This window comes from Squalius cephalus, assembly GCF_949319135.1.
Source record: "Squalius cephalus genome assembly, chromosome: 18".
Lineage (NCBI taxonomy): Eukaryota > Metazoa > Chordata > Actinopteri > Cypriniformes > Leuciscidae > Squalius > Squalius cephalus.
Window position 1 is genome coordinate 7,470,067 of NC_137139.1, and position 14,611 is coordinate 7,484,677.

General features: G+C 43.2%; 1 protein-coding gene and 1 long non-coding RNA gene across 5 annotated transcripts in view; one reads left to right on the top strand and one right to left on the bottom strand.

The window, feature by feature from the left end:
- LOC307145408 overlaps positions 1 to 14,611 on the top strand; it is a 1,105,317-nt gene that overhangs the window by 835,138 nt on the left and 255,568 nt on the right. The gene's annotated exons all lie outside the window — the stretch shown is intronic.
- Positions 173 to 12,306, bottom strand: tp53inp2b (tumor protein p53 inducible nuclear protein 2b). 4 transcript variants are annotated; one of them, XM_079848444.1, is made up of 4 exons: positions 11,955 to 12,306; positions 9,350 to 9,689; positions 4,612 to 4,741; positions 173 to 3,750 (listed from the first exon to the last, which is right to left on the bottom strand). In XM_079848444.1, the coding sequence occupies exons 2-4, from the start codon at positions 9,471 to 9,473 to the stop codon at positions 3,483 to 3,485; spliced, it is 522 nt and encodes a 173-aa protein (XP_079704570.1). In that variant the 5' UTR covers positions 9,474 to 9,689; positions 11,955 to 12,306; the 3' UTR covers positions 173 to 3,482. The 4 variants fall into 4 exon arrangements, with proteins under 4 accessions (XP_079704570.1, XP_079704569.1, XP_079704568.1 ...); XM_079848443.1 differs by having other exon boundaries at positions 173 to 3,747; positions 4,612 to 5,041; positions 11,955 to 12,259; XM_079848442.1 differs by having other exon boundaries at positions 4,612 to 5,041; positions 11,955 to 12,243.

Genomic DNA, 14,611 nt, shown 5'->3' on the forward strand with positions numbered 1-14,611 from the left:
TTTTATATATATTTATATAGAGAGAAAGCCTTTATTTCACAAAGAGAAAAGCCTTTATTTTTTGTTTTATTGTTTCACAGTTAGATTTATTTTTAACATAGGCTATTCGTTGTCGATAGCTATATTTTCAAGTCAAGTGGATGAAGAAATAAGCACACAGGTAAATAATGAGTCCAGATTGCAGTTACATCCTGAGTATTTATTGTTATTGTCTGGTACCTGCATTTCTGAATGGATGCTGGAAACCCATCATAGTATTTTGCATAGGTCTCTGATGCCGGTGTCGTATGGATGAAACAGTCGGCACATCATGAAAACCATGCAGAATAGTGAAAGGCACAATCACCATAGATATCATAGACACCACTCTTTATAATACTCTATTTGTTTTACTTTGTTACTAAGATGAACATCTCTTCTAAATAACAATATGAGGAAAAATACAAGCATGTTTATTTTTGTCGTTTTTTTTTTTTTGTCTCATTTCATGTTTTCAGTCAACCCTCCCTTAAATCACAATAACTATACTCGCTTCCACCAGCCTCTCATGAGGCCTAATGGACATCATTCTATAGTCCCACAGATTAAATAAATCATATTGAACACACGCGCACACACACACACAGAGAAAAATAACAGAGTATACAGTGCCCAGCTGTGACGGTGAACACAGAGGTGGATCTCTTCAGAGGGCAGAGATCACTGATTTTATGTTCATTACACGATATTGCCTTGTCCACTTCATCTAATACAATGCAAAGAGAAGACGACCTTCGAGTGGACGATGTTAAGGACCCTTGTAAGGCTACAGGGCATTGGATTTTTCTAGATGCACCACTGAGATTCGTACTGCTCTCTCTGTAGAGTCAATATGATGAAAAATCAGTCCATTTCAAATGAAAACAAAGAAATAAAAGCATATTTAGATTTACATTATACTTACATTATTTTGTTAAGAGATAGCTAACTACAATAATAGATTTACAGATTTTGGCAGGTGATAGGAAAGACTACAAGAAGAATTCTTAAAATGATTAAACATTAAATGAAAGAAAATTGCATGTAAAATCAAATAATGTAACAACAGTGGTATCGACAAACATGGCAAATGTTGGTTTGTTTCGTAAAATACCCAGCAGAAGGAAGTGTACTCAAGTTTTTGGAGCAACATACGGTTAAACGATACCATGAAAACAGAGAGGTGATGTTTCAAAACGCAAACACTGAACTGTAAATAGATTGCAATTATATACATTTGAATGCAACTAATTGTTTACCTCTTAAGGTAGCTTTTTTTCCCCAACTCATGCATGTTGGAATGGCATCTCATTCACCAATGCAAACGAAAACATACTGCTAAATACCATGATTCTCCATAAAACATATGACAGTGCAAACTTCTCAAAAAAATGTACAAACAGTCATATAATTATATACTTTCAGCACCATTGTTAGTCTATTCATTACTGAATACACATAAGATAGATCACAATGTGGTGGACGCATTTCCTGTAAATGTGCTGAGGGCGTTTGCTGACTATCGAGGAAGAGCACATTTTAGGATAGCTAGTGTGAGTGCATGTGCATGAGTCCGTCACAAGAGAGACGCTGACCCAACAACCTCTGACAGGCAAACATCAGAGTGCATTGAAGATGTAAATCACAATCATATAATCAATTTAAGAGGCATGATGAAAACGGATGAATTGAGAAATGGTCATAAGAAGTCTCTGTGGTCACAGTGATTTCTCACACAAGTATTACACGTGCGGGATAGGGGAACTTTCAAGCCTTTTTTTTGGGGGGGGGGGGGGTATTTTTGTAAGCAAAGTATAATGTTTTCCTTTTCATTTTGAGGTCATTTTAAGATTCTTGACATTTTTTTGTAAGAGTCCCCCATCAATAATCCTCCACAAAGCAAATAAACAGTCATAATCTATACTCTCCTGCTCATTCTTTATCATGTGACCTGTAAAGACATTGCACACTGCCCCGACACTCCTGCGATATTTTCCTATTAGATCAGATGTTGACAGGGAGCTATACTTCAGCTTCACGTCACATTTTAGGGAAATGCTAAACAGCTATATCCCTAAAAGATCACTGACAAATAATAATTAATCTAGTGTTGTTGGCATAGTATCAGTCCCGTCCATGATGGGCCCTCCCTCAGTTTAACTACAGGCTCTGTTGCAAAATCTAGGGAGCTCGATTACTTTAGAAGCTGCCTCAAGAGACTCCATTTCAGTAAAGTTAGATGTTAGCATGTTGCTAAGCTAATGCAAGGCAGCACTCTAATAAACACAAATTCATGGTACACATACATATTGGGTGAAAATATCTATTTTTAAATAGACTGGGGGTATTCATTACCATGCAGAGTATGTATAGAATTGATGCTGCCCGCTTTCTCCACCATTTCACCATTTGTTTTCCCCTGGAACTAACTTCTCTAGGAAGGGTTCTACCTTTGCAGGAGCACACCTATGGAATTTGTTTCCTATTGTCATATAATAGCAACCAATTAAATTAAATTGTTTGGGAGTTGAATTACTTTTGAAAGTTAGCACCATAATGTTGAAAATCAGGCAGCCACATCTACTTTGAAATGACCTCTTTGCAAACATATTCCACTATAGTTGTCTGGCTCTGTAAACTCTCATCTGTTTAATTCTTGTTCACACTTTTATCTACATACTTTTCATTTTTGTTGTTTTCAAGTGACTCTTTCGTTGCTGTAGGACATTACTAGGTACAATTCTCTTCTGGAAATCTTAAGCCCAAAGTATACTTTGGCTGTACACGTTCCCTGATGGTGGACGGTGCACGTACAACGGCACGTGTGTGAGTGATTTAAGCGCTTGAATACAAAAGTCCACTAGATAGTGCGCACACGCCGAACGCACCTTTCAATGCTCAACCAAAGAGTATACTTTGAAAGGCTCAGAGCGTAACACCGAAAGTGAAGTATACCCTGGGCTTTAGGGTAAATGCGTTTAATGTTTGGCTCTTTTTGTCTGCTAACTAATTTTTTTTTGAAAAATTCACCTCATTATATTTCAACAAACAGCGCTAATGTACCTGAAGTGTCAGTGTTATACATTTAGAGGGATGTTGTATGTAAAGATACAGAGTTTACATGTGTCTCCTTTTCTGCTATATTCCCAGATTGGAAAACTTTTTCAAGGACATACAGGAGGTACATGGCATTTAAGCAAATATACGGATCATCTTAGACAGAGTTATTGTGCTTTGTGGTGACCTGCCTGCCAGATAAGAGTGAGAAGAGGATAAAAATAAACTAGCTTGTGCTCAAAGACAAACCTGATTAATATGAAACTGAATAGCATTATGGACGTAAAACGAGTGAAAGCAATAGGAGGACTTTAGAGGACATTTGAGAAGGAGGGGGATTCATTGATAGGTATGGGTTTCTTGGGGTGTCTATGTGTAATAATGCCCTCAATGTAAACTTTGATGCCTCAGTGGCAGATGTTGCGCTGGCACGGTTGGTGCAGGAAGGAGTTGCGGGTGTGGGTTGTGCGCCGTTGGACCTGTTCACGCACACGGTTTTGGCGCTGTATGCGATTGCGTGCCAGGTGCCGACGCTCAGTGCGGGCTTTGGCCCTCTGGACCCTGGAGACCTGGGTGACTTTAGCTAGGGCACCTGCCTGTGCGGCCGCTCCTCGGGTCACCCGTGTGGTCATGCAGCTCCTGGTCACAGCGGGCACTGCTGATTCAGACATCCTGCTGGAAGAACGGGAAACATTTGAGTGAGAATGGAAATAATGGTGTGAAACTGGAATGTGAAAAGTAGTAAGATGGAAGTCAGAATTAAAGACAGCGGCCTTCCAGTTTTTGATATTCAGCATGATTTTTATTTGATGTAAGTCAGGGGTGTCTAGTCCTGCTCCTGTAGCTCCAACTCGCCCCAACACACCTGCCTGTAAGTTTCTAGTGATCCTGAAGATCTTGATTAGCTGGTTCAGGTGTGTTCAGGATTGGAGATAAAGTCTGCAGGACAGAGACCCTCCAAGAGCAGGATTGGACACCCCTGGTGTAAGTGCTAACATATCCTACAATATTAATCGTATGCAGATGTTAAATGCATTAGCTTGCAGATGAGCAAAAATTGTTATCAACACCCAATCAAATTTCAGGAGCCAATATTTCCAATTACAAATATCTGATCTTTATGATAGTGAGAATATTAGTGTAGGGCATTTTTAAGAGGCGGTGTACCAAATTTGTAAAAAAAATCATCCACCAGGTGGAATTATAATACGCAAATTTCTTATAGAATTAGTAGGTCAGGGCTGTGCAATTCTGGTCCTTGAGATTCAATCCTGGAGCCCTGCAGAGTTCAGCTCCAACCCTAATCAAGCATATCTGAACCAGATGATCAAGGTCTTTGGGATTATTAGAAGGCTACAGGCAGGCAAGTTTTTATCAGGGTTGGAGCTCAACTCTGCAGAACAGTGGACCTCAACCAGAGAACCCCTGAATTAGGTGCAACACAATGTTAATGTCATCAAGCGATAAATAACGATGTGTTAGTCCTTCCATGTTTTTTCATGTAATTCAGAGTTGCATGTGTAAAACTTTTTTTACCTAACACTGCCGGTCAGGCTGGTGGTGCTGTCTTCCATCGGAGGGAGAGGGCCAGCCGAGACGTACACGGACATGCTGGGGTGCTCGATGAGGAGGTCCTCCATGGGACTAGCCTCCGCCGTGGCTCCCTCTGCAGTAAAACAGGGGGGAGGGGTGACAAACCAGCTCTCATCCATGCTGCAGTCACTACAGGAGCACGAGCCCCGCTCGCTTAACAACACATTCACTTCTACTGACTCAAGGTGAGAGAAGGAGGCGGGATCAGGAGGAGAGCAGATGGAAGGGGAGGAAGGATGTGCTGCCTCTCTCCTGCCTGCTCTAGTCCTGCGGTTTTTGCAGGAATGAGGAGAGGGGCCACATATCAGAGATGCATGACATTCACTGCGGGGACAGGGGCGTGCTACTGATGCTGCCTCTGGCCCATCTTTGCCTTAAGTGAAGTAGGAAGAGATAGAAGACAGAACAGGGTGTATTTCCAGAATGTGAAAGGTTTGGTTGAAGCCATGCGAATGGGGGATGCCAGTACCATGAGCACACATACCAGTAAAAGGAATTCATTCAAATATGGAGAAATGAGAAGGGATACAGAAACAACAGAAAAACATAGAGAATAGGAATACTGTCATTAGTTTCTTGTAACCCTTTTAAAATATTGCTATTCTCTAATCACCATGTACTACTTTGTAAAGTCTCTATGACTTTGTTCTAAAACCTAGTGATATGTAGCAACACTGCCTCAACTTTTGGCTTTTGTTGGACTATTGGGAATAATGGCTAATGGGGGAGATTGGCAAAGAAATTTCACACTTCACCTTACTTCTGTTTTGTGGGCGTGACAAACCTCAGAGCTCAAGGGGGTGATAAAGTTATCTTTGAATGACTGTTTATTAAACCAGATTATTATTCAGGTAGTTATAAACATGTGGGGCTGTCGCGGTGAAGGAATTTCCCTTATGGTGATTTTGAGTAGCTCAACATTGCGATATGTGATATTATTCGCATTTATGTACATATATTGTTCCCCTTGGTTAAAATCATGTTCTGGGGCGGGGGCAGGTTTGGGGGTGGTGTTCCCCTCGATGGAAATTGCATTCCATGGGGTGGGGGGAGAATCGTCACCACCTTTCTCGCCTCTAGCGACACCTACTTCTTTCGGCGAGATTTCAGAGTGCATATTCTATAAACACTTTACTATCCTGTGAAGCAGGAGAGGATTTGTGAATGGCAATTAAACAACACAAACAGGGTTGCCAGGTTTGCGTAACAAAACCAGCCCAACTGCTATTCAAAATCCGCCCATCACGGCCAAAAATAGCTCCATTGCGTTATGGGGGCTAAAAAGCAAGGTTCCATGGGGTGAGGCGGGGAGGGGCTCCCCAGTAAAAAATCACGTTCCGGGGTGTAAAAAGTGAGTTCCTTGGGGTGAGGTGGGGAGGGGCTCCCCAGTAAAAATCATGTTCCGGGGGGTAAAAAGTGAGTTCCTTGGGGTGAGGTGGGGAGGGGCTCCCCAGTAAAAATCACGTTCCGGGGTGTAAAAAGTGAGTTCCTTGGGGTGAGGTGGGGAGGGGCTCCCCAGTAAAAATCATGATCCAGGGGGTAAAAAGTGAGTTCCTTGGGGTGAGGCGGGGAGGGGCTCCCCAGTATAAATTACGTTCCAGGGGGTAAAAAGTGAGTTCCTTGGGGTGAGGGGCGCCCCAGTAAAAATCACGTTCCGGGGGGTAAAAAGTGAGTTCCTTGGAGTGAGGCGGGGATGGGATCCCCAGGAAAAATCACGTTCCGGGGGGTAAAAAGTGAGTTCCTTGGGGTGAGGCGGGGAGGGGCTCCCCAGTAAAAATCACATTCCGGGGGGTAAAAAGTGAGTTCCTTGCGGTGAGGCGGGGAGGGGCTCCCCAGTAAAAATCACGTTATGGGGGTAAAAAGTGGGTTCCTTGGGGTGAGGTGGGGAGGGGCTCCCCAGTAAAAATCACGTTGGGGGGGTAAAAAGTGAGTTCCTTGCGGTGAGGCGGGGAGGGGCTCCCCAGTAAAAATCACGTTGGGGGGTAAAAAGTGAGTTCCTTGCGGTGAGGCGGGGAGGGGCTCCCCAGTAAAAATCACGTTGGGGGGTAAAAAGTGAGTTCCTTGGGGTGAGGCGGGGAGGGGCTCCCCAGTAAAAATCACGTTGGGGGGGTAAAAAGTGAGTTCCTTGGGGTGAGGCGGGGAGGGGATCCACAGTAAAAATCACATTCTGGGGGTAAAAAGCGAGTTCCTTGGGGTGAGGCGGGAAGGGGCTCCCCAGTAAAAATTACGTTCCAGGGGGTAAAAAGTGAGTTCCTTGGGGTGAGGCGGGGAGGGGATCCCCAGTAAAAATCACATTCTGGGGGTAAAAAGCGAGTTCCTTGGGGTGAGGCGGGGAGGGGCTCCCCAGTAAAAATCATGTTCCGGGGGGTAAAAAGTGAGTTCCTTGGGGTGAGGCGGGGAGGGGCTCCCCAGTAAAAATCACATTCCGGGGGTAAAAAGCGAGTTCCTTGGGGTGGGGAGGGGCTCCCTAGTAAAAATCACGTTGGGGGGGGGGGGGGGGGGGGTAAAAAGTGAGTTCCTTGGGGTGAGGCGGGGAGGGGCTCCCCAGTAAAAATCACATTCCGGGGGTAAAAAGCGAGTTCCTTGGGGTGGAGAGGGGCTCCCTAGTAAAAATCACGTTGGGGGGGGGGGGGGGGGGTAAAAAGTGAGTTCCTTGGGGTGAGGGGCGCCCCAGTAAAAATCACGTTCCCGGGGGGTAAAAAGTGAGTTCCTTGGGGTGAGGCGGGGAGGGGATCCCCAGTAAAAATCACATTCTGGGGGTAAAAAGCGAGTTCCTTGGGGTGAGGCGGGGAGGGGCTCCCCAGTAAAAATCATGTTCCGGGGGGTACAAAGTGAGTTCCTTGGGGTGAGGCGGGGAGGGGCTCCCCAGTAAAAATCACATTCCGGGGGTAAAAAGCGAGTTCCTTGGGGTGGGGAGGGGCTCCCTAGTAAAAATCACGTTGGGGGGGGGGTAAAAAGTGAGTTCCTTGGGGTGAGGCGGGGAGGGGCTCCCCAGTAAAAATCATGTTCCGGGGGGTAAAAAGTGAGTTCCTTGGGGTGAGGCGGGGAGGGGCTCCCCAGTAAAAATCACATTCCGGGGGTAAAAAGCGAGTTCCTTGGGGTGTGGAGGGGCTCCCTAGTAAAAATCACGTTGGGGGGGGGGGGTAAAAAGTGAGTTCCTTGGGGTGAGGCGGGGAGGGGCTCCCCAGTAAAAATCATGTTCCGGGGGGTAAAAAGTGAGTTCCTTGGGGTGAGGTGGGGAGGGGCTCCCCAGTAAAAATCACATTCCGGGGGTAAAAAGCGAGTTCCTTGGGGTGGGGAGGGGCTCCCTAGTAAAAATCACGTTGGGGGGGGGGGTAAAAAGTGAGTTCCTTGGGGTGAGGCGGGGAGGGGCTCCCCAGTAAAAATCACATTCTGGGGGTAAAAAGCGAGTTCCTTGGGGTGAGGCGGGGAGGGGCTCCCCAGTAAAAATCATGTTCCGGGGGGTAAAAAGTGAGTTCCTTGGGGTGAGGGGCGCCCCAGTAAAAATCACGTTCCGGGGGGTAAAAAGTGAGTTCCTTGGGGTGAGGCGGGGAGGGGATCCCCAGTAAAAATCACATTCTGGGGGTAAAAAGCGAGTTCCTTGGGGTGAGGCGGGGAGGGGCTCCCCAGTAAAAATCATGTTCCGGGGGGTAAAAAGTGAGTTCCTTGGGGTGAGGCGGGGAAGGGCTCCCCAGTAAAAATCACATTCCGGGGGTAAAAAGCGAGTTCCTTGGGGTGGGGAGGGGCTCCCTAGTAAAAATCACGTTGGGGGGGGGGGGTAAAAAGTGAGTTCCTTGGGGTGAGGCGGGGAGGGGCTCCCCAGTAAAAATCATGTTCCGGGGGGTAAAAAGTGAGTTCCTTGGGGTGAGGCGGGGAGGGGCTCCCCAGTAAAAATCACATTCCGGGGGTAAAAAGCGAGTTCCTTGGGGTGTGGAGGGGCTCCCTAGTAAAAATCACGTTGGGGGGGAGGGGGGTAAAAAGTGAGTTCCTTGGGGTGAGGCGGGGAGGGGCTCCCCAGTAAAAATCATGTTCCGGGGGGTAAAAAGTGAGTTCCTTGGGGTGAGGTGGGGAGGGGCTCCCCAGTAAAAATCACATTCCGGGGGTAAAAAGCGAGTTCCTTGGGGTGGGGAGGGGCTCCCTAGTAAAAATCACGTTGGGGGGGGGGGGTAAAAAGTGAGTTCCTTGGGGTGAGGCGGGGAGGGGCTCCCCAGTAAAAATCACGTTCCGGGGGTAAAAAGCGAGTTCCTTGGGGTGGGGAGGGGGGTGTCTATCACAATCCGGAACTCGACACACAAAATTGAGCTCATGTAGCTAGAGGTATTTATGTTAACACACTCAAGTAAAGTATGTTCACGTCTTTAGCTTAGCAACATGCTAATGTCAAACGCTATTGGAATCAACAATGTTAGCATTTGACAATTCTTAAGCGTTTTTTGTGAAAAAGTGTTCCATGGTGGTTATGATAATGATGTCTTAGAAGATAATTGCCTATATAGATAGTAAATAGTGAGGCAGTTCACTAGGTTTTGGAACCAAGCCAACGTTTTCTGAATTCATATAGATTGATCCCCCTATATACAATACAATTTTGCCTTGTTACTCCAACATACTCTAAAGCTACCTTAATAAATTTAGGTCCCATTAAAGACAGTGTTTTTCGTTGTTTGTGTAGGACACTCACCGGGCAGATTGACCAGAAGCCATCCCTCTTCATCAGCCTCAGTCACACAGGGCTTTGGTCCCTTTAGTTCTGGAGTACCTTCTTCCTCGCTCCCAAAGAACAGACTGCTGAGCCGCTGGAACATGGCTGCCTCGGAGGTCAAAGGTCACAGTTTTTTGTTTCCTGAGGGATAGCTGCCTTAGAAATTTTTGTTTTGTTTTATTAACTATAGTGACTAATGTTTTTTTTCAGTGATGTGACGGATGGCTGGTTGATCACAGACGTATTGGCCTTTTTTTTGTAGTCTCAGAGAAGGCGCAGTACAATATAAGGTCTCACTTGGTTGTTGTGGTGCAAAGATCTACATTTGACAAAGACAGAAAAAAGAACAGGAGGGATGGTCAAGAAAACCATATCATGAAATATTTTTCAGGGTTTATGAAGGTAAATTTAAGACTTTTTAAAGACCTTTTTAAGTAACTTAAGGAATAATTGAAGGGAACACAATACATCAATAGAGTCAAGAGTTTGAAAATACAACTTTCAGATATCCATTACTTTTTAATTCATTTTACAAAGAAGAATCTTGAATCACTCTGCTCCCAACCACTAGAATATGGAAATATATTTTACTGTTAACTGTAAAAAATATATTTCTTCTAAACACACTGCACAAAAGTGATGTTCTTCCTCTGTATATTTGTCTTGTCCTCCAGTGCAAATGTCTAAAGATTCTTAAATCAAGATCCATAAAATATGAAGTCTTGTTTTCTGTGAAATTGATCAAAATGAAGTGAGTTTATGATTAAACGAATAACAAATATCTGCCAATGGGATCAGAAAAAAAAAAAAACAATTCAAAGGGAAGTTTACATAATTCATTCATATATTTGTTCTTGTAAAATTTTTCAAGAGTTCATTTGCATCTCAAGTAACTGTATTTTGAGATTGAAAGATGTTTAGATATTTGTATTGGAAAACAGGACAACATTTAATGCCATGACTTTATGAATTTAAGATGGTCTCTGATTTACGACCTTTAAGGCCTTAATTTATAAGAGCGAATTAAGACTTAAGGCACTTATTCGATTTTTTTATGTGATCTATAAATAATCTATAAATAATTTACATAGGATTACAGTGTTTGTATTTTTGGTGGATAAGCTTTTTTTTTTTAAAAATCACTGTGGAAAAAAATCATAATCGTGCTAAATATGCTGCATTCTTTATTCAAAATTAAAAGTCATCTTTTTTCTCCAATTTTGGATTAAAATTTATGACCAGAACTTGTTAACTATGACCAGAATATGAATATGAAATATGACCAGTACCTGTTCTTGACAGTTTGCTTAATATTCACCCAGGCCAGAATATTATCATAATATTATTTGCACAATTCTCTGCCTGTCTGTTCACCAACATCTATTTGCATATCATATGACTCATTAATCAGTTAAATTAAAATGAATCGAATTTAAAACCATTAGAGAGATTTAAAATAACATATACTATTCATACAGTTAATTTATGCACATTATAAATTATCTTTGAGGTGATGATGAGTTTATATCCATTCTTATAATTTCTTGTGTTAAATAATTAAATAGATAAACAGTTTATTCTAATGTCATAACCATATAATCTTATTTTTAATTCACTGAACTGAAGCCCCTTTAACTTCAGTCCCATTGGCTCCCCTACAGGCAAGCAGTGTGAATCTGGCCGTCAGTGGGCGGGGCTTCAGATGACTGATGACGCTGACGCCATAGACGCAACAGACCCCGCCCTCTTCAGACTAGCGGACAGAGGCCGCAACAACAGAAGAGAAGCAGGACAGGTTCGTTTTGATAGAAACACGAAAAAAAAAAACTGTTTATGACTACAACAAGGCATAAAAATAGTTTTTTTTCTCCTTTTAGGCCAAATTAAATGCGTACATCAAACATAATGCGTTGATTAATAATAAAAAAGGTTTTAGCGTCTGACAGATGCAGCTTGAGAGAGGGAGAGGGAGAGGGAGAGAGAGACTGAGCGCAAAGGGTCAAAGCAATGACAGCTCGGATCAAGGGTATTACCAGCGCCCTCAAATCGCTCAAATAACCACAGACTGTATATATCAAACCGAAAACCCACATCCTATTCAGTTATACAGCTGGTTTAATCAAAAACCGAGGGTCGATAAACGGGCAATGTTATGTAGCTGAATATACAGGTTTGTCCCTTACGCAAAATGCCAAAAGTTACATCCATTGGCATTCAACGTCGACTTGAAAACACAATTTTGGCATGAATGTTATTTTTTTAAGACGGATTCTGTGAGAAGAGAAATCAGAAAACCGTCGAGAAAACTGGCTTTGGTCAACGGCTGCGATCTATGACGAGAGCAAAACAGTGATGATGTATGATAGGAACGAGAGCGCGCGCGTAATAACGGAAAACAGAATAAAATACTGTTCCGACAGACCCGTTTATGGGCAATCTATGGGTTATGCACAGCTGCTGTTATCTGCTGGCGTTCAGAGCAGGTCAGATCTAGAGCAGTTTCAACAGACCGACTCAATCCTGCTGCAAAACAGATCTCGCTTTAAAAAGACAGAAGGAGATATGTATGTGTTTAGCGTCTTACCTGTATTACCTGCACAATTATTCAAGTTGTAAACGCGACGACCACACAATAAAAAAAAAACTAAAAAAAAATCTTAAAGCATAGCTTTAGGTATTCTTTTTATATGAGGTAGTAAATTCACACAAAAATAAAAGAAAAAAAATATGAAAATAAGTCTTTCTTCTTAGAAGAAATCGACGTGTAAGTTCTGCTTTACACGACGTTTGAGCCGCAGTATCTGCGAGCTGTGTGTGTTTTTCGGCAGATATGGTTTGGGATGTTATTGCTTCGCCCAGCTGATCCGCAGATCAGAATACAGAGCGTACAAAACAGCTGATGGTGACGTCACGGCGCTCGTAGCAACAACGGCCCTGACCCCGCCCACCCCGGGCGCTGGACCAATCACAGATTTACACCAGATCAGCTGTAAGCGAACTGTGGGGGTTGGGCTGATAGTCTTACCCATAGAAATATATATATAGATGCCTCATAGACCTCATTCAGTCAGTGCCATGACAGCGAGGCTGTGAGGGACAGGCTTGCCGTGTTTTCAATGGCATCTGCTGTAAAAAAAAAAAAATAAAGGTCCTAGATCACTTATAAATTTCCATAGCTCATACTGTCTTTTTTTGTCTACTGGAATTTCTTGGAAAGATATTTTTGCAGTGTTTTGTCAGCAGATCAATCCAAAAACACATTATATAACAGTACAACCCACTGAAGAGATGTATGTCTCACAGCATCACTTTTATTCCAGTTAAAAATAGAATAAGGTGGGAATAAGCGGGTCATTAGCGTGTCTGTTTCTATGGGCCGCTGTATGTAAGCCGTCCGCCATATTGGAACGGTCAAATCCGGTCCGTGAACGTTCGAGAGCAAGTTGGCTGAGCGTCTGCAACTGTAGTTAGAGACGCAGGAATATCATCTATACCGGCAATAGACTTCAGCAGTTGATTTAGCTAAACTAACACAACACAGCAACATGAAGGCATTAAAAAGTTACCTTTCTAAAAGTAAAAACATTAAAAAGTACTATTGTAAAATCCTGTAATATTGAGTTGTTACACAAGCCAACACATTCTAAACTGTGAAAGTTTATACCATTTCTTTGGGAATTTAAATCTCTGCGGTTTTACAACCAGAAGCTGTGCAGTGTTGTTGTCATTGACGTGACGGCTCGCTGACTGTTCCAAGATGGCTGACGCGCTGGAGTGTCAGGAGGAACGTTTGAATGTGGAATCTACGTATACATTTCTATGTTCTTATCATCTATTCTTTGCAAGCGGTGCTCACTGCAGATCCAAATGCTGTCCAGCTCCCCCTCAGTGGATCTAACGGGGGAGGGATCGAGCTATGGGTCGGGTTAGGGGGTGGGTGGATGCTCCACCCATGACCTCCAGAGAGGAGGAGCTGGATGTCATTTGGCTCTGCAGTGAACAGCCTCTCATTCCTTGACCCTTTTGAAATCGCATACAATCAGCGTTAAGATGACAGCATTTGAATGGTTTGTGTTGTGTTGTTTTAAATAAAATAACAAGAATAAGGGTTCACAGGTGTGTTTACACTGCTAATACATGTCGATTATTTAGAAAAGTTGATCAAAATGTAGAGTTAGAATTTCATGACTGTGGAAGATGTGGAAATAAAGGCCAAGCAATCTGTGGTTAAAGATATAATGTGATGATTTCTCAGTAGTTCCTTCTGGTTTCCACTGGCACCAGTCTGAAACATGCTGTCCCTGGGCTTTGCTTGGACGAGCTGCATATACTCTGGCACTGCAGGTAATATGATCAGCAGCTCAGATGTCGTGTTTTGTGAGCTCTGTCTCTTTAAACTGTGTTTGTAAATATTGCCTGCCCCTCCCTCTCCACATTCCTCCATCCCCACTCACAGTGGGGGCGGGGCTTAGACTGCCACGTGTCACCAGTAACCAATCACAACACTCGGTCTGAACACTGATGTGATGTCAGCAGCCTGTGGAGGACTACGGATATAGAGACCTTGATGGTTGACTGGCGTTTTTAAGCTTCAGGATCTTCAGATAATAACTCAAATGTAGTTCCCTGTGATTCGGATTGTTTTCATCTGCATATTTGCTCTTATAGCAGATGTATAATCATTTTGCATGGTGTTTACACAGCCTGCTCAACAGGCAATTTAACAACATGTTTGATTGATTGCATTTTAGGATTGTACATATAAGAAATAAGAGAGCTATATGTATTTTTGGATTGCTGTTTTTGATTTAGTAGCAGTTTATAGCCTATAAAGGTTACAAATGATGTTATAGAAATAGATGTTGCAACATCAATTACTATTTGTAGATGTGCTCATATTAATGCGACTAGACATCGGTTGTTGTTGCCAGTCATTTCAGTGATTCTTCATTTAGTAAAATCAAGTGCACACAGCCACATATTATAATAACCATATGTAGTCATTTCCACAGTCATAGAGATGATCCTATAGTGTGTGTGTGAACTCCCCCGTTCACCTGCTGACTGGACTCACACACCCTGGGCGAGGTTGTCATTACTAATAAAATAATAACAATAAACATGGACATGATCCTTGATATAACTGCTGAAACAGTTTTGTAATAATAATAAACACGGACTTAAAGCCTCCAGCCGGTTCTTTTATCTGTGAAAGCACACGGGCAGGGCACAACATGCCCC

Bases quoted from the DNA above. Each gene is read 5' to 3' on its own strand.
- tp53inp2b (XM_079848442.1), bottom strand. From the start codon at position 9,473: ATGTTCCAGCGGCTCAGCAGTCTGTTCTTTGGGAGCGAGGAAGAAGGT. The intron at 5,042-9,349 runs GTGAGTGTCCTA...ACTTCACTTAAG, and splicing joins GCTTCTGGTCAATCTGCCCG to GCAAAGATGGGCCAGAGGCA. The intron at 3,751-4,611 runs GTAAAAAAAGTT...CCGTTCTTCCAG, and splicing joins AGCCTGACCGGCAGTGTTAG to CAGGATGTCTGAATCAGCAG.